At 53.7% G+C, this 25,303-nt stretch overlaps 11 protein-coding genes across 11 annotated transcripts; 3 read left to right on the forward strand and 8 right to left on the reverse strand.

Annotated features, from left to right (window-relative positions):
- Positions 1–1,921: 1,921 nt before the first annotated feature.
- CTAM01_12765 (uncharacterized protein) lies at positions 1,922–2,992 on the reverse strand (the record flags this gene model as incomplete). The annotated part of the gene is made up of 2 exons (XM_060528770.1): positions 1,922–2,773; positions 2,852–2,992. 2 exons carry the CDS (start codon positions 2,990–2,992, stop codon positions 1,922–1,924), a joined length of 993 nt encoding a protein of 330 aa, XP_060389321.1.
- A 1,694-nt stretch (positions 2,993–4,686) lies between these two features.
- On the reverse strand, positions 4,687–5,452 carry CTAM01_12766 (uncharacterized protein; the record flags this gene model as incomplete). Its single annotated transcript, XM_060528771.1, has 4 exons — positions 4,687–4,823; positions 4,864–4,943; positions 4,987–5,179; positions 5,218–5,452. 4 exons carry the CDS (start codon positions 5,450–5,452, stop codon positions 4,687–4,689), a joined length of 645 nt encoding a protein of 214 aa, XP_060389322.1.
- Positions 5,453–5,606: 154 nt separating this feature from the next.
- On the reverse strand, positions 5,607–6,012 carry CTAM01_12767 (uncharacterized protein; the record flags this gene model as incomplete). Its single annotated transcript, XM_060528772.1, has 2 exons — positions 5,607–5,849; positions 5,938–6,012. The coding sequence occupies 2 exons, from the start codon at positions 6,010–6,012 to the stop codon at positions 5,607–5,609; spliced, it is 318 nt and encodes a 105-aa protein (XP_060389323.1).
- A 4,039-nt stretch (positions 6,013–10,051) lies between these two features.
- Positions 10,052–10,785, reverse strand: CTAM01_12768 (uncharacterized protein; the record flags this gene model as incomplete). Its single annotated transcript, XM_060528773.1, has 2 exons — positions 10,052–10,437; positions 10,728–10,785. The coding sequence occupies 2 exons, from the start codon at positions 10,783–10,785 to the stop codon at positions 10,052–10,054; spliced, it is 444 nt and encodes a 147-aa protein (XP_060389324.1).
- Positions 10,786–12,248: 1,463 nt separating this feature from the next.
- Positions 12,249–12,467, forward strand: CTAM01_12769 (uncharacterized protein; the record flags this gene model as incomplete). Its single annotated transcript, XM_060528774.1, has 1 exon — positions 12,249–12,467. One exon carries the CDS (start codon positions 12,249–12,251, stop codon positions 12,465–12,467), a length of 219 nt encoding a protein of 72 aa, XP_060389325.1.
- An 86-nt stretch (positions 12,468–12,553) lies between these two features.
- On the reverse strand, positions 12,554–12,958 carry CTAM01_12770 (uncharacterized protein; the record flags this gene model as incomplete). Its single annotated transcript, XM_060528775.1, has 1 exon — positions 12,554–12,958. One exon carries the CDS (start codon positions 12,956–12,958, stop codon positions 12,554–12,556), a length of 405 nt encoding a protein of 134 aa, XP_060389326.1.
- A 2,313-nt stretch (positions 12,959–15,271) lies between these two features.
- On the reverse strand, positions 15,272–15,487 carry CTAM01_12771 (uncharacterized protein; the record flags this gene model as incomplete). Its single annotated transcript, XM_060528776.1, has 1 exon — positions 15,272–15,487. The coding sequence occupies one exon, from the start codon at positions 15,485–15,487 to the stop codon at positions 15,272–15,274; it is 216 nt and encodes a 71-aa protein (XP_060389327.1).
- A 543-nt stretch (positions 15,488–16,030) lies between these two features.
- CTAM01_12772 (uncharacterized protein) lies at positions 16,031–16,246 on the reverse strand (the record flags this gene model as incomplete). The annotated part of the gene is made up of 1 exon (XM_060528777.1): positions 16,031–16,246. A coding segment is annotated over one exon (216 nt), but the record flags the coding sequence as incomplete, so codon positions are not given.
- Positions 16,247–16,553: 307 nt separating this feature from the next.
- On the forward strand, positions 16,554–18,065 carry CTAM01_12773 (MYB DNA-binding domain-containing protein; the record flags this gene model as incomplete). Its single annotated transcript, XM_060528778.1, has 5 exons — positions 16,554–16,627; positions 17,060–17,648; positions 17,712–17,792; positions 17,852–17,969; positions 18,037–18,065. The coding sequence occupies 5 exons, from the start codon at positions 16,554–16,556 to the stop codon at positions 18,063–18,065; spliced, it is 891 nt and encodes a 296-aa protein (XP_060389329.1).
- A 1,566-nt stretch (positions 18,066–19,631) lies between these two features.
- On the reverse strand, positions 19,632–19,880 carry CTAM01_12774 (uncharacterized protein; the record flags this gene model as incomplete). Its single annotated transcript, XM_060528779.1, has 1 exon — positions 19,632–19,880. A coding segment is annotated over one exon (249 nt), but the record flags the coding sequence as incomplete, so codon positions are not given.
- Positions 19,881–23,184: 3,304 nt separating this feature from the next.
- Positions 23,185–24,670, forward strand: CTAM01_12775 (glycosyl hydrolase family 16; the record flags this gene model as incomplete). Its single annotated transcript, XM_060528780.1, has 3 exons — positions 23,185–23,302; positions 23,360–23,800; positions 23,856–24,670. The coding sequence occupies 3 exons, from the start codon at positions 23,185–23,187 to the stop codon at positions 24,668–24,670; spliced, it is 1,374 nt and encodes a 457-aa protein (XP_060389331.1).
- Between the last annotated feature and the right edge of the window lie 633 nt (positions 24,671–25,303).

The raw sequence follows: 25,303 nt of genomic DNA on the forward strand, positions 1-25,303 counted from the left end.
TGGAAGGCAGAGAGAACAGCAATGGAAGGGCGTTCGTCGAGACTCAAGAGGAAGGGCCAACCTTTCTCTCTTCTTCGTCCGAGCTATCCGCTCACCTCTGCTTGTTTCGAAATCCAGACGGATGGCGCAGCTCATTACGAAGCCTTCTCCTTCTTCACCCCCTCTCCCCTCATCCGCACCGTCCTTCTTCGTCCGTCCGGTCTCTCTCTCTTGAGCCAAGCCATGCCGTGCTCTGCGTTGCTCGCTTCTGCTGGGGGCGTGAGAAACATGTCCAGGGACCATGCTTGGCTGGCGTCTGTTCCAACAAGGCCAAAACCATTTATGCTTCAAGAGTTGGGAGGAAAGAAGGTTTCGGAGGGTGTCAAAAAAGCAGAGCTTTGCTGATCAAGGCGGACCGACGAAACCTTGGGATCTTTGGACGTTTGGGCTGAGTGGTGATAAGGTAACAAGGTAGGTGGGTGGTCGAAGCGAAGTAGTCACGTATTGGTGTACCAAAGACAAGGAGGAGATGGAGGAGGATGAGGGTTGGGAGGATCGGGAGGGTGTGAAGGGAAACTCTGACCGCGCCAATACGTACCTCAATCTCAACCTCAACTTCAACTTCAGAAAAGAATGTGCGGAAGGCAAGGCCAGCCATGTGTACGTACCCGTGACAATTCACGGCCCTGTTGCTATTTCCAACTCTTACGCAATGTGAGAAAGGTAAGTAATTTTCGTCCAAGGTACGGATAGAGAGTGCCGTAAATTATCTACCTCACTGTCAACAAGACCTACGGGGACGGGACACTTCACCTTGCCGTTAGGGAACAATTGCCGATGGTAGCTCCTCTTCTGCATCTTGCATCGCTCTTACATGACGCTAGCGACGGTTTGATCACGTATGTATGGGCGTTATCTTCGAAGCGCTGGTCTGGAATCGGTAATTGGAAACTGCAGCTTGGATCGTCAAAGCACTTGTCAGACAAACGTCAACAACCTTCCATCACTCGACGACTTGTTACCCTAATCTGGACAAGGATTGAGAGAGACATCGTATCAGTATTGAAGTGATTCCCACAATGTCCAAACACATCACGCTTGGACAGATGCATCCGCGGTCCTCTCATCGTATTGCTTCTTTCTCTCCCTTGCAGCTGTCATGACACCACTACTCAGAACCAAAGGACGAGGTCACTAAGAATCACTGCAGGAAAAACAAGATTTCTCAAAACTCTGATTTCTCGATTCGCCGTTTTGAAGAAGAAAAAAAAAGCAAAATAAAGCCAACGCAATCATCGTCTGCATGAATCCCGCAGGACCCCAAGGGCCGCTCTAGTGTACAAAAAACTGCCGTAACAAGTTGTTTCGGAATAACCCCACGGTTGGGATGTGTTTGTGGTTCGTAGTCATCGCTTCATTTCTGCAAAGGGTGGAAAAGATGCCTTCCCAAGAAGATGAAAGAAATGTTGTAAATGTCCTCCTCTGCACTGCCAGTCGTGCCCAACCACCCTATTTCAGGGATCTAGCATCCAATCCCCTTCGCATGCCTCGGTGATGGCGTCGTTTTTTTCCCTCAAAAAGATAGGAGATGAAATGAAGAAATGGAAGAAAGGGCACCTTTCCCCTCCCGAGCAAAACCCCCGCCCCTGCCTGCGCCGGATTTCGCCCCAACAGTTCGCAGCCACCTTAGTCGTATTTGTTCGTGTACGATGAAGATGGGGTAAACGGTTTGCCGAAAAGCCCTAACCAAAAAAGACAAAGAAACCAAATTTCCCATAAGGGAGAAGCCAGCTGAAGCGAAGAACAAAACTGCGGCTTGATGCTGTAGTCTTCTTGTTGCACGGCGGAAGACACAAAAACTCAAGCAAGAATCAGACACTCCAAAGTTGTAAAGTAATACACTGGTAGAATCAAAGTGTTGTCTTGGTCGGTGCCGAGTTTCTTAGGCGCCGACTCTTGATTCCTCCATGCGTCTCACCAACTCACGCTCACGGGGAGAGCGAGGGTTGGCGTCAATGCCGAGAATGGCAGAGATGCGAGTCTTGTCTTGAGGTCTTTCGTAGCTATCGCGATCCAGATTGTCGGGGCTGGAAGTGGGTGTGATGGGTGTGCTGGCCTGCTGCTGGTTGCAGCATGCACCATTCTGCCATGCCTGCTCCAAAGCAACGGGGCTTGCGCCCGGGCCGTAGTCGTTAGCCACAGCGGCCCAGAAAGAGGCGCGGTGTGCAGTGTAGACGGATTGAAGGCGGTTCATGTCAACGTGTTGATGGCTGACGATGGACTGGGCAGAAGGAAGAGGGCACTCCAGACGCAGGGGTGGCGTAATAGGGAGGCTGCCGGAGATGGACTGGAAGGTGGCGGAGGGGAGAGCCGCGCTGCGAGGCTCAGGGAGAGGTGTGGGATACCCGCGGGTGGGGGAGGCGGTGGGAGGTGGCAGTGTCATGCAGACCGGCTTAGGGAGGATGGCGGGGAGCCTGGGAGAAGCCTCGTGGCCCATGATGCTGGGAAGTTGCATGGGGGCCGGCGAGTGAGGGGCGTAGCTGGTTGAGCTGCCTGGGGGAGAAACCGAACGAGGAGTCGACTCTCGGATCGAAGAAGGCATCGTCGGTTGCATGACAGGTGAGTGGGTGGTGGAAGAGCCAGAAGAGACCGAGTTGGCACGCTGCTTGCGTCGGTTGCTACCGTGGCTAAGCTGATGGTAGTGAAGGCGACATGCCAGCTCAGTCTTCTTCAGGTGAGCGGCGATGTGCTTGTAAGGCATCTTCTGGAGACGAGTCTGGAGGAGATAGACTTCCTGTGGTACGGTTAGACATTGTGGTCTCACATGTGACTCTGGATCGCAGCAGTCTTAGACTATCCGAGTGAAACATACCTCATCCTCGCTCCATGCTCTGCCTCCTCCGGTTGAAGCCGCCTTGCGGTTCTTGGTGATTCCATATTCATGACGATCCATGGCGTCGGAAGTGGGAGTGTAGGTGGCCGTGTGAGGCGCCAATTGCATCGTGGGAGACATTTTTTCTCGTTAAATCGTTTCGGAACAGTCGATGTTGCGTCGTTGTACCTCTCAGAAGTAGGGTAAACTCTTGTGTCTCTCGGTGGAGAATCTTCACGCGTTATGATGTTCGCGGTGTCCTGGAAGCTGGGTTTGATAAGAAGAGGCAGAAACTTGCTGCCAACGAATCGAAGGTTTGAAAAGTTGATTGTTGAAGAAAGGTGGTGTCCCAGCCGGAAGCTCGCAACAACGAAGTCGGCCTTTTGCAGATCCGTCAAGGAGAGAGGAAACGGATAGGCGAGTGGGGGAAGGTCCCAAAGAAGTGAAGTGAAGTTCGTTTGTTTGAATAAACCGGATAGGTCAAGATATATTGACAAAAAAGGTGGTGTTCAAGAAGCGTAGTCAAATGAGTGTGTGCAGCCAAGCCAGTTGGACAATGAAGGAAAGTAAAACCCTAGCTGCGGGAGAAGAAAAGAAGGACACGCAACTGCGCTTCAAGAAGACGAAGAAAAGGGATGTTGATGATAAACCCAAGTTAGGTAGAGAAGGTAAACAGAAAGACGAAATCTGTTCGAGATGGGGGGAGAGAGGGAGGATAAAGTAATATTGCAGCCTCAGCCAAAGTTGGACCTGGGCCCCAGTCTCTTCTCAGTTTCTATCTGGCAACTGGCAAGACGAGACAAGACGGGACCAGCTCTACCAGCATTAGACCGTATCTGTCCCCGTACCAGACAAGGCACCACTCACACACACGCCCAAAGAAGAAGAGCGGGTGGGCAGGCATAGCAAACATTGCCTCATCATGTTCGGGCGCTGGTACATGCAGGACAGGGGGTTCGCACACCGTCAAGTCTAGCCCTGTTGCAGATATTCAGCAGTGAAGCCAGCCAGACCCTGGAGAAGATGGGGTGGATGTGACAGAATTAGCAGAGCATAACGTTTGGTCTGATCCGCCTGGCCTGCTGCCATCCCCATTCACTGAAGGGGGAAAAGGAAAGAAAATGTGTGTGTGTGTGTGTGTGAGAGAGACCCAGCAGACAAGAGAGACAGAGAGAGAAACCAAGACCAGGGCCGGCAACGCTTGTGCAAGCCACACCCTGTTTGACCACACCCCTGTACGTAACTTGTTCGAGGGCAGGGCCAGAAAGAGGAGACGGACGAGGAACAGGCATGGGTGCGAGATTATGGATCCGGTGAGAGACGAACGTGCGTCTCAACCGGCCGCCATGATGGATCGAGAAAGAGAGCAGCCAGACTCAAGTGGCGCCCGCCAATAGACAAGCCAAAGTAAAATGGATGATTGCCCGCAACGAGCTGTAGCCTCGGAGGCTCGGATGCAGGATGAGCATAGACCAAGCCTAGGACCCCCCAGAGATGGAGCTTTCATTGAAGACTCGGGGAGCAAAACAGAACAAGAGAGATTGGGAAGAAGAGGAGAGAGAGGCTCTTGCAAACCTGGGACATGGTAAAGGAAAGCCACCAAATGCGTGCAGCGTAGCGTCTCCATTGCCGAAAAGAGCGGTGTCGTGCCTCCGATTTGTTTCTTCCCCTTCTTCGTCAAGGGGAGTGACTGCCTGGGCTCCATGCAGATTCAGTATAGAGCCTCAACTTGGCTAGTTTGTTGCAAGCATCTTGATGACCCGCCAGCTGGTTTTGGTTTCGGCCACGGCACATGGTCGGTGGATCTTGTTCATGACTGATGAGGAGGAGGAACTTTAGAGAATTCGGTCCTCTTTCTCTCTACGGAGTATGGTATTACTGCTGAAGGTAAGGATGGATACTCGTGTTGCGCGCGTGGCAGAGCGCGGCATAGTATGGGGCTTGGGATGGCGTGGCATGGCATCGCCGAAGGCTGTTTTGAAAAGTAATGTAACTTGACTCAGAAAACAAACCATTGATCCCTCCCGAGACCTCGACAAAGTTGACACCGTCACGCTGGGTCGGGTGGCTCGCAACAAGGAAGAGGGTGTTACTATTTGCGGTCGACATCTGGTCTCAAGTCGCGATAAGCATACGTTTGCTCGCTGTCGATCTCGCGGAGGCTTTGGCGAGGATGAGGGAGGGGAAGCATAGGAAGGGGAATGGCTGTAGCGTTTTGGGGCTCTGCGTAAGGTTGCAGTCTCGCACTTGCAAAGGGGATTCTTGGAACGACGATAGCGAGGTATTCGTGGGATCCGAACAGGTATCTGTAGGCTGGACAAGGCAGAGGGGGAGAAGCAGGGGCTCTGCGGGTACGCGAGGCATACATTCGCGGCATATGCCCAATTGAGCGGGAAACGGGGTATTGAGCAGGTTGTTTTTCCTCGTCTCGGTCTCGTATGGTATAGCGCGCGTGTACGAAGTATTGTACGTGCGGTGCAGTGCGGTGAGGTGAGGTGCGGACGGTGCGGTGTGCGGTACAGGACGCTTAACTGTGTATTGCGTATCCGTACGGTAGGTTACGATGTGTAGAAGGATGAGGAGAGGACGCGCAGGCTGCATTGCGGCATGGTCGTCGCAACCGCCGGCCGTCGTGGCATGGCCGGTGTACTCGGGATGGTACCTCGAGACTCAAGTGCCGTTTTGGTGAGGAGCAGGAACTGGTACACTAGTGACGGGCGGCGAGCGTTGGTGTTGATGCTGCCGCTGATGTTGTTCAGATTGTTGCAACTTGCGGGCAGTGGTCGTCGTCGTCGTCGTCGTCGTCGTCGTGACGGGATCGTGACCCTGTGTCTGAAGGTTGTGTGAGGATGTCTGTCTGACGTTTGACGGCGGGGTCAAGCGATGGACGGTACGTGTTACAGAGGCGCGCCTGTGACTGCCATTGGCCCGTTTTCGCGGCAGCCCCTGAGCCTTCCTTGCGAGTTGCGCGCACAGAAGGGCAAGGCACGCTAAGCGTCTACTAGTCTGTATTGGGTCAAGTCAGGAACAGAAACCACCATCACCCCGGCCAGCCTCGCAACCGTGACGGGTACGTAGCTACGTACTGGTAGCGTCGATACGTATCGGTTCCCGAGGCAAGTGAGCCCCACCTCACGACCCATTCGCAGTTTCCACCTCATTGCGAACCACCGGTGCGGCGGGGCCGAACACCCCTGTCTACTGTAACCGTCCTTTTGTTCACAGTGAGTGAATCTCTCCTCTGCCTACGTAGTGTGGTGTCTCCGTACACAGTTATGGATACGCCATTATCACAGTCAGTCAGTCAATTCTCGAGGCTTGAGGCTTGAGGCTCGAGCCTCCTTGACTTCGTCCCACGTCGTCGTCTCCCACTAGGCCCCGTTGCGGCTTGCCGTGTAAGAGCCTCCTCAATGGGAACAATTGCGCCAGAGCCGCTACTACCATAAGGTAGGGAGGGTATCGACGATTCGACAGGCCCAGATGCCAACCCGGCTGTTTGGTTTGATGTCAGGGCTCTCCCCTTCAAGGCTTCAACAGTAGCGCCGTCCTGTCTGGGACACCGAGTATCCTAACGGATATTTACTACCAGTTAAGAAACTTTGCGTAAGAGACATATTCTTGGCTTCGTCGCCCTGGACCATGACACGGCTGACGACTGTATTTGCACGAATAGACTCTTCCCGTGGTCCCATCTGATGATCAACAATTTTGGCACCCCTACCCCGCGCGACCTTGTCGAAGCGATGTGATGTGATGGCGTGTCCAGCCCAGGTTTCTGGTTTCTGGTGTCCGGTCTCCTTGTAAGGTGCGAAGTAGAAGCATAGGCGTTGGCATCTGCATCGAAACATGAGGCTGTTTCTTGTGCGTCCCTCTCTGACACCGCCTCGGCATCTGCGCTCAGAGACTAACAATTCTCACGGCGTGGTGGCCCATGGATGGTGCACTGCGTACTTGGTGCAAAGTGCTCGCTCATCAGAAACCAACAGTAGAGTGCCTGTCCATCTATTCTCCATATGCGACATTGCTATGGCAGTCATTGGATCACCCGGCATAGCGGCATGTTTGTCTAAATTGACTGCCCTACACTACGATGCCATCCAGGACTGGGATGCAGTCACCGCATTGCAAGTTGAATTGCCCGCACCCATCCATCCGCAGCCAAACTTAGCACACCCCTCATTCGGGTGTCATTGAAAGTCTCCGTACCTTATATGAGGGAAACTTACGGATAAACACGGACAGATGCTATTCATAAGACTTGACATTGGATAATTATCCTTTCCAGACACGCACTTCGTCATCGGCATCTCAACGTGGCCTCTCACACACATACTTTTCTCTTTTGGTTGGTCCACGGACCACTCAGTCAGTCACTTTCTCTCCGGCAGTCACAAGTGACAAGTTGACAAAATAAATGAATTCGTTCTACCGCAACTCACCTGTAGGGCAGGCACTGGCAGGTTTGTCGACATTCCCTTCCTTGAGATTCGAAAGTATCCTCCCCCGCCTTCCGTGGGTGCCGAGCCGCACCAAAACATTGAAACTCACACCACTTTCCTGCCAAGATGTGGAGAGAGTAATAAAAACGCTTCACCTGTTTTCGTAACGACAGCACAATTAAAGGGAGAGGGCAGGTCTTGTTCGTACAGAAAAAAATCTCCAGAGAGCCAGGGGGTTAGTACAGAAGGGGGGTCTAGTTTCCAGAGGAGGGGGACTTTGCTCTTTTTTGCTCGTCAAGCCGTGATCATTTGGGAATCCCAGGCCGTTGCTGCCTCTTGGTGAATTTCCATGTCCTGGGCCCACGTCCCTTGAAACTCGCTAGTAAGCAGGCGCAATTTCACCCACGTCTCAGCCCTTTCCCTCTTGGTCGCCCTTTCCCCCTGACGGCATACTATGTACGATACGTACCGAAAAGGTGTGGCCCTCCAGCTGTACGTACCCTTCCATCCGCTTTAATCGTGGGCTTGAGCCACTCACACAGCACACATGCCGCCCACCCCGTGACTGAAACCAATCAAAGGTGTGGCTGTCGGCTTCACCTTACTGTACACGATACGTACCCTCAAACCTCTTTTTTCGTCCTTCTTTCTTCCCACACCCGGGACTTCGTCACCCCTCCATTTTCCTCCTCCATTTTCCACCACTCACCTCTCTTCCCGACGACATCTCTCAAAAACTCAGACAGACGCACGCTGCGAACAGACAGCCGACCATCCACACCCTCCCCTTCCCTTCCTCTGACCGACGGGACGAACATGGATTGCAAGAAACAACAGAGGGGCCCTAATGCAGGAAACCTTATTTGTTTCTTAACAGATCTCTGCTGAAACTGAATCTGGCTTGCACCATGCCACCATGCCACCATCTCCAACGGGGCGTTTCCGCTTCCAGGCACTCCCCTCCAAACGGTCTCTACTACCTACTCCCGAGTCTCTACGGAGTGCCTTACAGAATATGGATACACTACCGTACCGTCTGGCGTTAACCCCGCTCATCACGCGCGCTCTTTCAGGTCCATGGCCCTTTAATCGTCGTCCATTGAGCTTCCCTCACCCCATTCTGCTACTGTCGCCCGCCAAAAGTTATGGCCGAGAGTCTGGGCGGCTGGGCCACACCACACAGAGTTCGACATGTCTGAGCCAAAACTCGGTCTCGGGCCCCCTCCAGCGTCTACCCTTATCAGGAATAGGATTCGTCTGACCTTTTCGCCCTACCAGCCTGTCAAACCAGACTACTGGCACGCTGCCTAACCCGACGGACGGGTCCACCGAGTCATATACCGTCCTCTACTAGCCACCACGATTCACAGATCGTAATTTACATCCTACAGGAGCAGAAACATTCTCGCCGCCGCAGCACTAACAGAAACAGGCTGTTCCTTGGGCAGCTTCACTGAAATTGAGAAAGCCGAGCCACCATCGGCGCCATGGAGATCGAAACACAGCCCGCCGCCGCCGCGGGCTGCTCGTGGCCCCCAATTCTCCGTGGCAAAACCATGAGTTGCGGCCGTCCGCTCCGGGACTTTTCATTCTCCTTGCGCGTTGCGCACAATGAACATCGTCCGGCCGCCCGTTTGGCCCCCGTCCCGCAAGCTCTAGCAAAGCCACGATACTGAGCGGAGATAAACCATGATTGATTACCCTCTCGAGCGTCAACCCCGGCACCAATTAAGTTCCGCCATCCAGGCTCCAGCGTGTAACCTGGCGGCCCTACCAATCGATGTCCCTGATCGCCCAAAATCCTCCCCGGCATGTAAGAGCCTCCATCCAGCCAAGAAGGCTCAGAAACAAAGGGACTTGCCCCTCCATACGACCAAGAAGTGGAAGCAACATATCACGGGGCGGATGCTCATCATCCGGTTCAACAACGGCCAGGAAACTTTTGGCCGGCATTGTGGGAAAAGAGCAGGAAGACTCAATATCGGGATACCTGGGGTATTGAAGGGATCGCCCGCATCCCGCGAGTCCAGAAGCGCCCGCACCCAGACCTAACCGGTGGGAAATGCAGACCAAGAAGGTCTCCGATTCTTCCAGGAGGAATCGCCAAACGTCACGCCCCCTGTCTGCCACTCTGCCATCTCATCTCCAATCTGGTGATGGCGGTGATGATCTTCGGGAAGGCCATCAACCGAAGGCAAATGTTGACGGGCGCAAGTGTGGTTGGTGGAGTTAAGATGTCATAGAGGAGGCACAAACGGCCGCATTAATCGAACCCGTGGTTGGTTCGGATTCGCGTCAAGATCCGCCTACCATGCCTGGTGCTGGGACCGCACCGGACTCGACTAGATGAACAGTAACGCCCGGTTCCCTGACAGGAGCTTGGCGATACTCTTTTCGTCTGATCTCTCGACCGATGGATTGGGGCGGCCCCACACTCAACGGTCCTGCAACAGTTCACTACGAATACAAGTGATCCACGGAGGACGGAGGCTAAGAAGAGCGAGATTACAGGTCCCGGCTTTGACACTGTCCGCTGCATACACCGTTCAAGTCAAATCCCTAGTGTAATAGGCCAGTTCATCTGTCGGACAGCCGGATACTACAACTGCTTATCGACGAATAAATTCGGGAAAGCATACTAATCACCATTCGGAGGGTTACACAGATCCCGCAATTATTCAAGGAATTGTCCGACATGGTGCAGAAAAGATGCCTAGGAAATGGAACGTCGCCATACCCAGCTTGTTCCGCGTGTCTCGCATTACTCGGCCGAGTAAATACGTGGAGGTTGGCCGGCCCAGCCTTGTGGGCCAGTGCTCCTGCTTTCCACCAGGGCGTCCCATGCGACGTTCTCTCCCTTTTGCTTCAAACCAAGAGCCCCGAAATACATAGGGGGTGAGCCTCTGCCCTTTGAAGCAGGTGGAATTGCAACAGAGATTTCGAGCAGCGGCCCCAATTGTTCATGACGCCACGGATCATCGTTAGATCGTCTGGTCGTCGGCCGTCTCAGCAACTCGCATGAATCCTCATCGTCCAATGTCTTGGAAGCGGCACTTTGAGAGAAAACATCGACAGAATCGACAAACTTGCTCGCGACGGGCACTAGCCAGCGTTCCGATTCACGGCTTGGCCGAGCCCAGGGCCACCCTGCGCGAAGACGTTGGGGTGAACGTGTCTTCAGTCATATGTTGCTCAAGAGCCGCGAGTCTCAAACAATTGGTGCCGGAACCCTGTGACCAACATCGTTTCATAGCTGGGGTCTCTCAACCCGACCTGCCAAGGAGGCATAAAGTCTGTCCATGTTCGGAACGAACATGCACGTCCTGGCAAGGAATGGATGGCTTCACGGAGTCTGATTGCCCTACGCGCATGAAAGCGAGAGACCGGATGGCAGTAGACGTAGCCGGGTCAGGGCTCATGAGGCCGTTTTAGGTTACCTGTCGACAACATGAAGCTAAACGACAGCATCGAGCTTGGCATGAACTTGGGGCTCATCTTTTTTGGTAGTCATGGGGCTCATCCTCACGCCTGGTGCGATCTGGGGTCATTGCCAGGGTCGGGCGAGCCACCTTGTTTCGTCGCCTTTTTTTCGGTGTTTGAAACAATTCTTGTCTTGGGAGAATAGCAGCATCGCTTTTGTTTTGGCGGTCAAGCTGCCCAGGTACCGCTTACGTGGGTGCGCGGAATACGCGGCCAATTGCACAGAATGTGCCGGCGGTCAGCCTCATCAGCCTATCTATATCTCTCTTTCGTTATCGTGACGAGCACTCACGGGTTCATTCACGATGCGACTCTCGTGGAGCAGCAAGTGGAGAGTGGTGATAGCGATGGACCGCGGCATCTCGGTCACCCTTGTCTCCCCGTCCCGATCTGGCCACGGCCAAGTGGAACCCTAAGCGCCCGGAACCGATGACAACCGTGCACTTCTGAGGCAGCTCGGTCTCCAGGATCCCGGTACCCCGGCACCGACCCTCTACCGATGTGACCTGGGAAAAGTCGGGCCTTCGGTCCGCTGCCGTGAAGTTACTGGCTCCCGTTCCCCGTCCCGGATGATTACGAAAGCTGGCCAGGCCGCAGGCTCCGCACCTCGGCATCATCGGAGGGCCACCGCCGCGCGGAAACTTCGGCGTGCTGAGCAAAACATTTCCGCGGAGTCGTCCGTTGCATCATCTCCAATTGAACACCATGGTATCTCGACCGTATGTTCTAGCGTAAAGCGTTTTCGATCTCAACTAGACCGAGTTCTTCATAGAACAAAACATCAAAACTCGAATGGACGCCCAGGTGTCTTTTCAGACAGAGCTTCGAGCGCAAGCTGACTCTCCAATTCTGACGTGAAGGCTGAGACAACGGGCCAGCATCGCGCACTGTTGGACCACGAACACGTCTGTGAGCGGTCCGACGCACAGAGAGGGAGGCGTCATCACAAGTTGAAGATGGAGTAGAAGCTACCGGTCTGGATGAACTCGCCATGGTAGAGCGGCCGCTGAGGGGTAGAGACATGGTATTATCACAAGGACTGGAGACAATGACTAAGCCACGAAATACTATGGATGGATTTTGCGCAGCCGGCATCTAGTCAGGCAAAGCGATCTAGATGCATCCCGCATTGCTATAACCATGTCATCTGGTTTCCAAATGCCAACCTAATCGACTCGAGATTCAAGACTCAAGACGGGCGGAAAGGTACATGCATCGTTGAGGTACTGTACGTACCGCGCAGAGTCCCATGTTGTAGTAGGTGTCCACCAGCGGTACCACTAACAGGAGGTACATAAAGCGAGGATCAAGTACTTGGACCATGCAGGCGGTACATGGAGTACATGTAAGGTAGTTCAGAAAAATTGCCAAGAGAACAATTGCGACGAGTACCTACGCACTTTTGATTTTACCTTTGACCATGAACACAGCACAGGTCGCATTTGATAACACTGCCAGAACAAGAAGCTCAAGTGAAGATGGAGGTTGGTGGAGGGGACGAGGCTGAGAGATTATGCGATAAACTTTTCAACTTGTGTTTCCCGTCCTCTCGTGTTTCCCCTCCAGCTCCCGTCAATGGTCAACCAGTCGTTGGAGCACCTTACTTGCTGCCTCGCCCGTTGGCCATTCAGTCAGGCAAACAAGATGAAATAAAAGTGGCTCAGAGGGGTTGCCATTTGCCTGGCACACCTGGTTGAAGGTTGGATGAGGGAAGTGGCTGAGATGAGGTGCGGTGAGGTGATGTGGGTTTCCCCGCAAGAAGAAACGCTTGTGACCAGTGACCTCAGTCATCAACTTCAGGCAAAGCGCAGCAGCGAGCGACACGACACACGGCAGGAGCGCATGGCCGAAGGGTCCGAGGCGAGCGAGCTGTCAGATCTGACCGACAAACTCGGTGTGTCCAACGCGTACATAGTAAGGAAGCTGTCTTTCTGGCTAATAACCTATCTGGGTACAACGAGATACGAGCAGCGGCAGCACACGGGCGTGGTTCACAATCGCATCGGATCGTATCGCTGGCAAAGGAAAGTAGAAAGTACTTCTCTGTCGTACGTACCTGCTTGGAACTTGCCTCTGGATGGGATGACCTGATAGATTGAGGTGAGGTGAACAACTGGCAGCTGCCCGGATGGACGAGGAAAAGTGGAACAGGGACAAGGCACGGAGCAGCCACTGAGCATTGAGCCATGACGAAGTGTCGAGTGACAAGTAAAGGTGATCCGTGCAAAGCGAGGGGAAGACGGTCTGTGCCGGTGGTTGAATGTCGATGACCGAGGCAAAAAGATAGAAGATTGGAAGGTGCCTTGCTGCCAAACAGTGCTGTTTTGACTGCAAAGGTGGAAGCAGCGCAGCTTGCCGGTTAATAGTCGGAGTGTTATCGTCACTTTCTGCCTGACCGAGGACCCGCTGAAATGGCGTCGAGTGGCCCCTCCTTTCCCCCCGCCTGCCTCCCTCGTTTCTTTTCCATGTTCCCTCGCCCTCGCCCTCCCCCTCCCCCTTAGCAATTTTCTCTCCTGACCCCTTCCACCACCCACTTTCTCCCAGCAGAAAAAAAAAAGAGGGCGACCAGAAACATCACCGTGAACTGGGAAGTTACTTCCATCAGAGGTACATACTTGGGTCATCGCGAGCCATAGCATCCCAACTCCCATTTTTCAAGTCCCAAGTTCCCAAACCAACCTGCACTACACTACGGATACCCAACCCGACATCATCAGCTCAAGGTGTGCACCAGCTCAAGCTCCACCTCCACACTTTTGCTTCAGGTCCTTGCCGCTACAGCAAACCAAAGTATCCGTACAGCTACATACAAAGCTACAGCTGCGAATACACGGTACCCGACTACGCACCCAGCCAGGTACCTCGCAACTCTGACGGATACATCACCTCACGCGCTTCACCTCAACCTCACCTCAAAGAATACCTACCTACCCAGACAGAAAAGTTCTGAGAGCTTCAAGGTCAACGAAAATCCCAAGGTGAGCAGACACCAAAGCTACAGACGGGCTGCCGCCGCCCACACTATTGTCGCGCATCTATCCACACCTACACCACTTTGACGTTGCCGCAACCGCAAGGGAACGGACATCTCCACCATCGTCGCCCGTCATTGTTAATCACCTCACCTCACCTCACCTCACCTCACCTCACACCTCATCATCGCTCACAGAGCTTTCCATCTGGCATTGACGCTGTCGCTGTCGCTGTCGCCATAGCTGCGGTCGTCACCACATTTGCCTCACTTGCGCGCCGCCAATCCCACGCACCTCCATCTCTTTCCGCCTTTGCCACCAAGTATTACACACGCATCACTCACTGGGCCTATCTCATCAACGTCCACCACTTTTCTAATTCTTTGCCTTTCCTGCAGACGTTGGCTACGTCTTACCTCATTGTACACGCATACACACCGAATCGCGTCGCAATAAGGTACTCCGTATCCGAAGCTTCCTATCTATCTTTGCTCCATCTCTCACTTTCTCTCCCTCTCTCTCTCGCGCGCGCCATCGCCTCTCCAGAAACTGGTTCGAGACAGCTGTCATTGCTCTTCTCGCTCTCTATTACCTATTCCTAGCTGTCTCCGCCCGTACGGATAAACGCACCCAATTTAGGATCGCCGTCCATTGTTGATTGACCCTTGATCCGAGGAACCGCCACCGACCACCAGCTGGACCCAACTCATACGCGCGAACCAACAAGCAACGCACGGCACATCTCGCGCACTGCCTCCAGCTGCCTGTCTACTCGTGTCTACTTGCGCCTGTCTATCTGAACCTCGACGTCCTTCACGAATACATCACGCTACCTCGTTCTGGCTCCGCCGCTACTTGTCACTACCTGCCTGCCAGACCTTATCTCGCGATATACCACACACACCTCACTTTACCTACCTGGTCTGCTTTATTTGGACTCCTTCACCTGATTACCTTGTACCAGGAAAGAGCAAGGGCACCGCAACTTTCGGTACCTTCCGTATATTATTTTTATTTTTATTTTTATTTTTGAGCCTTCCACCGCTTCCTGCCTGCCTTCCGGGGTGCCGTCATTCGCACTTTGTTCCCCACACCGAAAGGGAAATCACCCATTCCTTCCCGCCAACGAATACCGCGCGCCGCGTCGCTCTATGCCGCAGCAGCGCATCTTCCTTCACCTGACGTCCAATTACCTGACGATTACACCTTTCACCTGCTTGCACACCTGAGCCTTCCAGGTTTTGCCAGCCTCTCCTCTCCAGTCTCCAGCTCCGGCCGTTCCCTGCCGTCCATTACGAAGATCCACCTGGTTTTCGCCGTTATCGTTGCTCACCTCACTGATTGCTGCACTGCCGCTTGAGGTGCTCATTTTTGTTTTTATTTTGTTTCCTCTTACTTTCCGTGTCGCGTCCCGTACGTCGCTTTCGGTCGCCCGCACCACACGTATTGGCACCGCCCGCGCACACACTGAACGAGAGTCCTGGACCAAGGCCAAGACCAAGACCAACACAGTACCTGCCTTCCTTACCTTACCTTACGCAACGCACCTGCCACCCGACCCCAACCAGCCAGCCAACCAGCCCAGCCAGGTCAATTGGAACCACAAGGCAGGCACGCCGCACCGCCGCACCACACAACCCGGCAGTAACCACCCCCAGAAAAAAGAGTACTTGAAGCAAACACGTCCTCGGCCTCGCGCGCCTTGTATCTTTGTCCCCTTTATTCTCGCCTCTACCTCGCACCATCCCTCCCTCCCCCCTTCCACCTTCCCCCCTCCCACTGCCACTGCCACTCCCACTCCTTCCCATCCTTTTCTACCTCGTCACTTCGTCACCTCACCTCATCCCTCCCATCCATCCGTTATCCCCCCCCCCCCCCCCCCCCCACCCCCAAAAAACCCCCCCCCCCCCCCCGCCACGCCCCGTCCCCCCTCCCCCGCTTTTCCATACCCTCTGCCGCTCACTTCCCCCCTCCCCCCCACCCCCCCCCCCCCCCCCCCCCCCCCCCTTCCCCCCCCCCCCCCCCCCAAAAAGCCCAAAAAAAGCCCTTCCCAACCCCGGGCGTGTGCGTGACCCGCTTCCTGTCTTTTGCGACTCAGGCTTGGTCCAAGTCTCTCTTCCACCCCCCGAGAGAGCAGAGACCAAATATTCCCCATCCATCAACCCGTCGGTTTATGCATCGTTGTTGAGTTAATACTACCACTACATTGCCCGTAAGTACCTGCACCCTATTTCCTATGTTCCTTTTCACCCGTTGTCCCGATTGAGGATCAAATCACCACTTGTACCTCAATCATGGAATCGTCGCGCGCATACAGATACACTTGGCTTCATCCGCGTTGATGCTGTCGCGCGCGTCTCTTTCTCATCGAGGCTCGTTCGTGTTGTCGACGCCCTCTCGTCAAAGTTTTTCTGCCTCACCGCGTCTTCGCAAGCACGTCGGTGAATCCTCCCCCAATAAGCAACGCCTTGCTCTGCGCGCGCACTCGACTGCTTCACTCTTCCTGTCTGTACCTTCAATCATGTTCCATCTCATACCTTCGTCTTCATCGCGCCTTTTTGAGGATTCTATCGGACGCTGGGTTCTATCATCACTGTTGTCTTCGCCACACACAATGGCAGTCATGTACCCTTTTTTTCCTCTCGTCGGAAAGCGCCCGTGTCGCGTTCGCGCCTTACCTCCGGGCGCAGCGCGGGCCCCGCCCATGACTCTTGCGCGACAGCTTTTTTTTTTTTATCTTTTGTTTCTTCGGGTCGCGAATCAATTGACCACGGTACACACGGTACTAACCTTTGGACCTCTTGTTAGATCATGCAGCAGTGGCAAGTCGGCCCCGTGCCGGAGTACATCTACTCCAACTCCACCCATCAGCCTAGCGACATGCAGTAAGTACCTCATCCACCTTGTACCCCTCGATCTCTACTTTCGTCCCTGTGCCCAAAGTCACTCTTGCTCTCCCCCGTCCCGTTCGTTCGTTCGTTCGGTCGCTCCCCTTCCCTTTCCATCCTCCTCCGCCCCGCGAGGCTGCGTACGGTGTACCGACACCTACCCGTGATCCAGGGGTACATGAACATGTACCTCTGGAATACCTTTTCCTTTTGAGCAACCCCGGCCATGCTGGGCCTGCTCCGCGGCGCAAAAGAGGGTGTAACGGACAACAACAACAATAACATGACCCTTTTCCTTCCGCCGTCGATGCATGCACGCACGCCTGGGCAACACGACCTCTCACGAGGGGCCGTTAGTCCTCAGGAGTCTCGTCTCCAGTCGCGACGTTGATCCCGTCGGAATGAAACTTTACTAACACTCCATCCTAGTCCTCAACACCCCTATCAGCAGGACATGTCTCGTCGGGATCAGCACCCACAGTTCCAGTACGGAGCGCCGCCTCACCAGAGCCCGGCACCGCAGCATCACCAGCCCACTCCGGTCCAGCCTCCGATGAGTGTGCCTCAGCCGCCTCAGCCGCCCCAGGCCCAGCCCCATCCTCAGCAGCAACAGCACCACCAGCAGCAGCAACATCACCAGCAGCAACAGCAACAGCAGCAGCAGCAACAACAGCAGCATGCTGTTCAGCCCCCGCCTCAGCCGCAGCCGGCACCCAGAAACCGTAAGCGTCCGGCCCCGGCCCCAGCTCAACAGGCCCCGCCGGTCACTAGCGCCCCTCCCATGCCGCCTGCTCCCGTTGCGCCCACCGCTACCCCCATCCCGCCGCCTCAGATCAACCCTCCCGTTGCCGCTCCTCCTCCCCAGGCTCAGCCCGCCGCCACGGAAGATGCCAACGCTCAGGCTCCTCAGCCTCCCCCGGCCAAGAAGAGCCGCACAAACACCCCCTGGACTCCGGCCGAGGAGCTTCGCCTGAAGCAGATGAGAGATGCCGGCAGCAGCTGGGCTGAGATTGCCAAGGTTCGTTCCATCTATGCTACCCCATTCTCCCATCACTAGCAGCCTACTAACATGAGCGTGTAGACGTTCCCTACTCGCACTGAGGGTAGTGTCAAGAAGCATTGGTACAAGGACATGCACTACGCAGAGTTCGCGGAAGACGAGGTTCGTGGCAGATGCTTCTAGTACTTGTTTTCTCCCTCAAGCTTGCTAACAAGTCACAGAGCCAAGCACTCCTCAATGCCATCAAGGAGTACGAAAACAACAAGTGGAAGGTCATCGGGCAAAAGGTCGGCAAGCCCGCCAAGGCTTGCGAACAGTACGCCAAGGAGCACTTTCCCGGTATGCCCTCTCTCAACATCACGTCGGTACGGCCGCATCCACATCAACGATACTAAATGATTCGTAGACCTCTACGCCAAGCCGACCAACCGGTAGAGGAACCTCAGCTCCATCGGCGGTTCTGAGGATACTCGGGAGATGGGCAACACTGCGAAACGGCGCTGGGAGTGTCTCGATGCGTTGGGATATACCAAATGTGTTTCTTCTTTCTCGTTCTGACGATCACAACGACCCGGACTCGAAAAAAAGACGATTCCCCCTTTGCACTTGTTAATTTTTTTTCTTCGTTCTTTCATTTGGAGGCTGGACTTTAATTACTTTTTACCCCCGACGTCTCAGCTCCACGTCTCCGGCACGGTCACGTCTGGTCGAAAACTTCTGGCTGCGGCGGATGTGGGGGAGATGGGTCTAGAAGGAGTGTTGGCCCTCATGTACGACGGTTTTGCCCTTGCGGGGCTTGCCTGTTATCAGTGTGCTCGGAGTTTCATAGCACAACACGAAAAGGAAGTTGAGTGATGGCGGGTGATTGCCATACCCGTTTGAGAGATGGTCTGCGCGTGCGCACGTATGCGGGAGGACCTTCTATATGGTGTTGATATGTGCGGAGGGTTTTCCAACACAAGTCATCGGAAACCCACCTTTTATGCCATGTCTTAATTGCCAGAGGGGAAGAGGACATAATGATGCGTGGACAAGACTGATCGAAGAGGTCAGTCGACGAAGTCCAAGGACAAATCACACAGAAAAATAAGTTGCTTGCTTGGGAAAGGTGTCATGGCAGGAAGGAAGAAGGAATCGGTTACCGGGATTGTGAAATTGTTTCGATTCATGACGAGTCTATACCCTTTTAGTGTGAGAGAATTTGTGTTTTTGTTGTCGTCGTCGTCGGGTCTGCGAGAGGACTTGGTGAAGATGTAATCTGTATGATGAGTGAGTAATTGAGGTTATGGACTATTGAAATCTGGTTGATGTGACTTTGCAGTGACCACATGCCGTCTAAGATTTCTGAGTGAGGCATTGTAAGTCCAGTGACGATGAATGGGAGCTGGACTGAGATCAAGATTAGAAAACGCGGAGTTCCTGACTGGTGTTAAAAGGATCATGCCATGGTCTTCATGGTCAACGTAGAATCAGGCCGAGGTTGCGTGTTGTGACAAGGATCATTGATCTCGAACATGAACGTATGAGCAATCTGCCGGATATACTGAGCTCTGTAGACATGTATGTATACGTCGTAATTGTGGTCGAGGTGGTGGAGAACAAGCATAGTCCCATGAGGCTGTATGGCATTAGGATGACTGGCGATACTACTGAAGTCTTGCTATTGTTCTGCTGGTTTGATTGACAACCGTAGCCCCCCCCCCCCCCCCTCGAAATATCAATCGTTCATTTGTAGCAATGCCGAAGACTTGAAACTACGAACATATTCCGTTATCGCGATTCGTGAGTGTTTGTGTAGGTAGCGTGGCAAGTTATTCATATTATTCATATTTGGCTATTTGAAAGAGTAGTAAATCGCCGTGGAATTACTACACATCAGTCACATCCGTCAGCACACGTGACCAGATGTACGACATTGCATTCAATGACAAAATGCTCATATAAGCCGATGCAACAAGCCGGAGTTGATTGTGGCTGCGCTTAGTATCATTCCTACATCAGTTATATTAGCATGTGTTGCCCATCTTCCTCTGGGCCAATATCCTTGGCTTCCCGTGGCATTCTGAACATACGCTTTGTTGACCTGCCAATCCTGGGTACTCCATGAGCCCGCGATATGGGCATCTTCTGCCATGCCTTCAGTTGAAATAGATAGCGTGGATATGATCCAAGAAGAAGGAATAGGAAGAGCAATATTGGAGTCTCACCAAACGCGCACCCCGAGAGACCATCGTTTGTAGATATATTTATTTTCAGCACAAGCGAACATGTAGAAAATAATTTGGATCAAAACCCTTCACTGGCGAGACTGGACGGTTGTCAGCTCCATCTGACTGCATGAGGCTGCTGCCGAGGACGAACTTTCTATCAATCATGCCCGCAGGATTTCGGCGGCTGAGCGAACCTCCGGTCAGCCTCGTGCGCTACTCACCGTCTCCAGTCAGGCTCTGGTGTCGCTTGAAACTTGTAAGTCCCCGGTGGTAGGATTGCTGGATACAATGTACGCTGTTTCTGTGAGTGACGACAATACAAGCAAGACATAAGTTTAGGATATTATGAATGGCATGTACACGCGGCTTTTGTGGCCGCCATTCTTCAAGATACAATTTTGACGATTTTACGTGGTGGCCCTGTAGCAATCTCAAGACTAAACATCATCTCCGGTTTAACCGGGGAGCAAAGCTATTCGTATTACGCGTTTTCACAATCGTTGTTCTTTTCGTTCTAGGTACGGAAGTATGTAAGAAAGGGCTCATCTTCTTAAATATCTCTGTACGTGATTACCCGGCACTAATGTATGCCAGCATTACCGTATCTCTTTGAGTTCACCCTTTCTCAGGACCCTTAGACGCGTTCTCACATGATGCAAAGGAGACGAACGCCTGGGGCAACCCTGACCGAAGGTAGGTACGCGATCTTGCGGCTATCGGGCACTTTCGTGTCACATGAGCACAACAGGCCCGGGTCTCGCTGCCGGTATTCGTCTGTCAACGGCGCTGCATGTATGCGTGTGCGTCGTGCGTAAAGGACATACCGTGGGAAAGGCGTATCACAAAAGGAGATGATTGGCAAACACGCAATCCACTGTTGGAAGTTGCAAGACTCGAGGACCTGGCTGTTTCTCATGTGTTTTTGTTTTTGGCGACCGTTGCTGAGCTAGTCTACGGATAAAACGGCGGAAAGAAGATGAGACTTTGATGTTCTTTTTGTGCTGGTGGCATGTGACGGCGCTTGACCGGTTCCGAGGAATGTGGTAAATAAACAATAGGAGACGGGACAATGAAATGCGCCAACGGTGGGAGAAACGGCGTCATGCACCAAAGTCTGCTAATCTGGTTGACGGGACATTTCAGTCTGGCGTCTCGACGGGTTGAAAGCCAGTGGTTTACTACTTGATATGTCAATGGCAAGAAAATTGTCCCAAGCCATATTCGATCTTGACATTTGATGGGTGGTTGGCTTGTTGGTGCTTCGATCCTGGGCTGCCGCAACGCATCACCTGTCAATGAAGCGTCAAGGCTGTGTGTGCAACGAAGGATGCAAGCCCTCTAGGAGCTACATGCAGCCACAGAGCCACAGTGGGTGCAGTGACACACGGCCAGCATGCTACCCGACGTGCCAACTGAGTTGCTGAGGTATGCTGCCATGGCTGCATTGATGGCCTGACAGATCATGTTCATCCAGCAATTACAGGCGATCAACAGGCGACAGGCGACGTCGAGAGAAAAGGAGTGTTTCCCGCGGTCCCCATGCCGCTATGCCGCTCTTGCTCCGTGCACCGGGGGCGCACAGAGCACCTGGGGCGAAAATCACTGCAGAGCAAGACTTAATCGAATTGAAAAAGTGGACGGCCGAGGGAAAAGCCAGGGGTGGCAAGACACGGGGGAGTTGATCAGTGATGCCGTGATCTTCCAATTTTGGTGGGCAAAGTGAGGAAAGTATTGGTAAGATCATGCGGAGCTAAGCCTGAATGGGGACAAGTGGCTTTGAAGAGTGGCCTGTGAGTGGACAGAAAATCATGATCTTGGGGATCCACAGAGAAGAAAAAGATGGGCAGGTGGCGATTGGACCAATACGAGGACACCATACTCCGAACGAAGAGGTACCAATGGAAGGAGAGAAGCTGCACTCCAGTTCTTGTTTCCCCCGTATTTCCTTTTTCCAGGTTTCCCTCAAGAAGGGAGACGGGCAGGCACATGGCCAGGGCCAGGGTCAGGCTCTAACCGGCTTTGCCTACCCAAATGATGCCACGCTTGTCCCAATGGGGGCATGAGGAGCGGCTTTGATGCCCCACCTAGGTTCATTGGTCTGTAGCGGATAGGTTGAAGGAGACGAGGGAAGACGAGGAGGAGAAGCCTGGAGAATCCATCAATACTCCCTTGCGTGCCACTGAAGACCCTGAGAAGAACTGGAGACGATGTCTGATGACTATCAGTAGTACGGAGTAGATTGGAGGGCATTTCAGAAAGGGGGAGTAGCACAGCCTGTGAAGCTTGTCGGCCTGTCTGGCGATGGAAGAGATGGATCGAAGGTGGTGAGATGCTGATGGACGTTGTAGTTGCCTTCCATTGGGTACCTGACCATTTACACCCAAATACAGACACACACACAGCAAGGCAAGAGGCGCAGCATCCGTGTTAAGCGTAAATCAGGTAAGCGTAACTGTAACTGCCCCTTCGTACCTACCTACCTCCCAAGCGTGCTAAGGCGTAGCAAGGCACGCTAAATGGTAGTCGAGGCAAGGTAGGAGCAACAGTGAACCCAACAGTCAACACGGGCAGTCACCACCTACCTTACCTAGGTACGGTAAGGTACCTACCTCAATGAGCGCCGTGAGCGCTTGCCTCCTGGTGTCCTGTCCTGGTTTGACTTCCCGTGCATTCCCACTGCTCCCGCCCTACCCATCCCTTCCTCCAAAGTAATTCTCGCGGCCTGGGCTTTCAACCTGCTCTTCCCTTCCATACGCACTCATCTCGTCCGCTACGGTCTTCACTCGTTCTTGACCTGCGCTTCTCGTTGTAATTACTACATACTACCATCGCTTAATACTCTCTCCTACACCTTCCTGTTGGAGCAAACTTTCGTTGCGCCCCCCAAGACGAACCTTTTCCCATTCTCTATCGTCCGAACGCCATCGTTCCGTCCCGAACCCACGCCGACTCGAGTCAATCACGAAGCCGGGATCCCCAGATTATCAGCCAAACTCTGTTTTTAATCTTCCGAACATCAGCAACTTCCATATCGATTTCGATCTCGACCCGGTCATTCGGACGAGCCCTGTACGACCACTTTCCGCCCTTGTCACAGACGGATACACAAGTCATCAGACACCCGAATTCCTCCCCGCCGCGGCAGTAAACACGCCGGCATCATCCCACCGTCACCCGCGGGCGGCGAAAGTCCAATAGATCACCATCGAACCTCGAACTTGATTCGTAAAACCAATATCGACATCTTCTCGCATACTTGCCTGCGGGTCGCCAGCAATTTTTTGTTCGATTCCTCCGTTGTAACTCCGTAATACACACCCAGCACCACACACATTCACTCCAACATGTTGTCGGTTCTTCCCATGGGCCTTGCCCTCCTCGGTGCTTCTACCGTCCTCGCCCAGACGCCTCCCTCATGCTCCCTCACCCAGAAGTGCCCCGAGAGCGCACCATGCTGCTCCCGTAAGTTGTCATCATCATCCATAATGCCCAAAAAACTCGAGTCTCTGACCATCGCAGAATATGGCCAATGCGGTACCGGTGCCTTCTGCCTCGGCGGTTGTGATCCCCGAATGTCCTTTTCTCTCGACGCCTGCGTTCCCGCCCCCGTCTGCCAGGACAAGAAGATGTCCATGAACTCGCTAGACAAGATCGTTGATATCAGCAAGTACTACGGTGATCCGAGCAAGGCCGACTGGGTTTCCCAAGGTGAGCCCGCGCTGTACAACAAGGAGGCCGTTCTCCTCACGATGCCCGCTAAGAGCGTCGGAACTGTCCTTGCCTCCTCTACCTACCTTTGGTACGGTAGTGTCTCCGCAAAGATCAGGACATCGCGTGGTCCTGGTGTCGTGACAGCTTTCATCTTGTATGGCGACGTGAAGGACGAGATCGACTACGAATGGGTCGGCGCCGACCTGGAGATGTCCCAGACCAACTACTACTTCCAGGGTATTCCCAAGTGTAAGTCGACTTGCCATGGCCCCTGACCCGAGCTCGATGCTGACAATCATTACAGACGACCAGTCTGGCAATATCTCCCTCTCTGACACGTTCAACAACTGGCACACGTACGAGATTGAGTGGACCCCCGATGAAATCAAGTGGATGGTAGACGGTCAGGTTGGCCGAACCAAGAAGCGCTCCGACACATGGAACGCGACTGCCCAGCAGTGGGACTTCCCTCAAACGCCCGCCCGTGTCCAGCTGTCCATCTGGCCCGGTGGTGCCGACACCAACGCCAAGGGTACCATCGACTGGGCCGGAGGTCCCATCAACTGGGAGCACGAGGATATCAAGAAGAACGGATACTTCTATGCCATGGTCAAGGATGTCGAGATCAACTGCTACAATGCCAAGAGCTCTCCCGGCACCAACAGCAAGAAGAGTTACTACTACAACAGCATGAAGGCTACCAACGACACTGTGGTGGACAGCGACAAGGACACCATTCTGAAGAGCTTTCTCGGCACCGGTCTCGACATGAACGCAGGTGCCTCATCGGCTTCCGGCACCGGCACCGGCACCGCGGCGCAGCCTACCGCCTCAGCAGCCACGATTCCGGGTGGAAGCAGCTCTGGCACGGGCAACGACCACAGCGACAGTGGTAGCAGCTCCTCCGGCTCCGGGTCTTCTGGCTCAGGCTCCGGTGATTCATCTGGCTCCGGTTCCGGCAGCAGCAGCGGTTGCGGCAACAGTGGCTTCTCGCAAGACTGCAACAGTGGCTCCAGTGGCAGCTCTGGCTCAACAAGTGAGGGCTTCCGCCGTGAATCCTCTTTCGGCGCCAGCGCCTTTGCCGCACTTGTGGCTGCCACTGCTCTCTTCTGGCTATGAAGTACAGGCTAGAGTGTGGCCTTTGGGTTTCAAAAGAAATGGTATAATGGATAACGTGATGCGCTTGCTTGGTTTCGATTCGGGCTACTTGTATGTAATGAGAGCATTCCTTTCTTTGAAGCATTGTTATGAAGGCATTTTGGGTAATGGCGCTTGCCGTCCATTCATTTGGTAAGGGGATTGGGGCAACCAAATTGCATATGCAGTCGGCCGTTTGCGAGCTTTGAATTCAAAGCCGATGTCTGTACATATGGTAGAGCTGCGCAATCAACAGAGGTTGAAGATTTGAAGTCATCCATAGGTTTGTTTGGATTTGCTTCTCACATCGCGACTTGAGTGAGGTCCAGCGTTCGGAAAAGCAGTGGTTAGCCTCCGTTGAAAAATGGATGATGACTGCAGGCAAACTCAATGCTGACATTGTAGCATCCAGTAAGAGAGGGGTTACTGGAGACATTACACGGCTGGTGCCGTAGCATCCGAGAGGAGGCCGAACGGCGGCCGGGGGTGTATCGGCGATCAGAAAGGCCGGAATGAGACGGCTAAGCGGTGATGGGCCGCCGAAGAGATAGATGCCCGGAAGGTTGTTGGGCATCGCGTTCTAGGCAGCCGAGGCGGTGTGAGGTTTCACCTTGA

This window comes from Colletotrichum tamarilloi (genome assembly GCF_030869305.1).
Source record: "Colletotrichum tamarilloi strain Tom-12 chromosome Unknown Scaffold_82.1, whole genome shotgun sequence".
Classification (NCBI taxonomy): domain Eukaryota; kingdom Fungi; phylum Ascomycota; class Sordariomycetes; order Glomerellales; family Glomerellaceae; genus Colletotrichum; species Colletotrichum tamarilloi.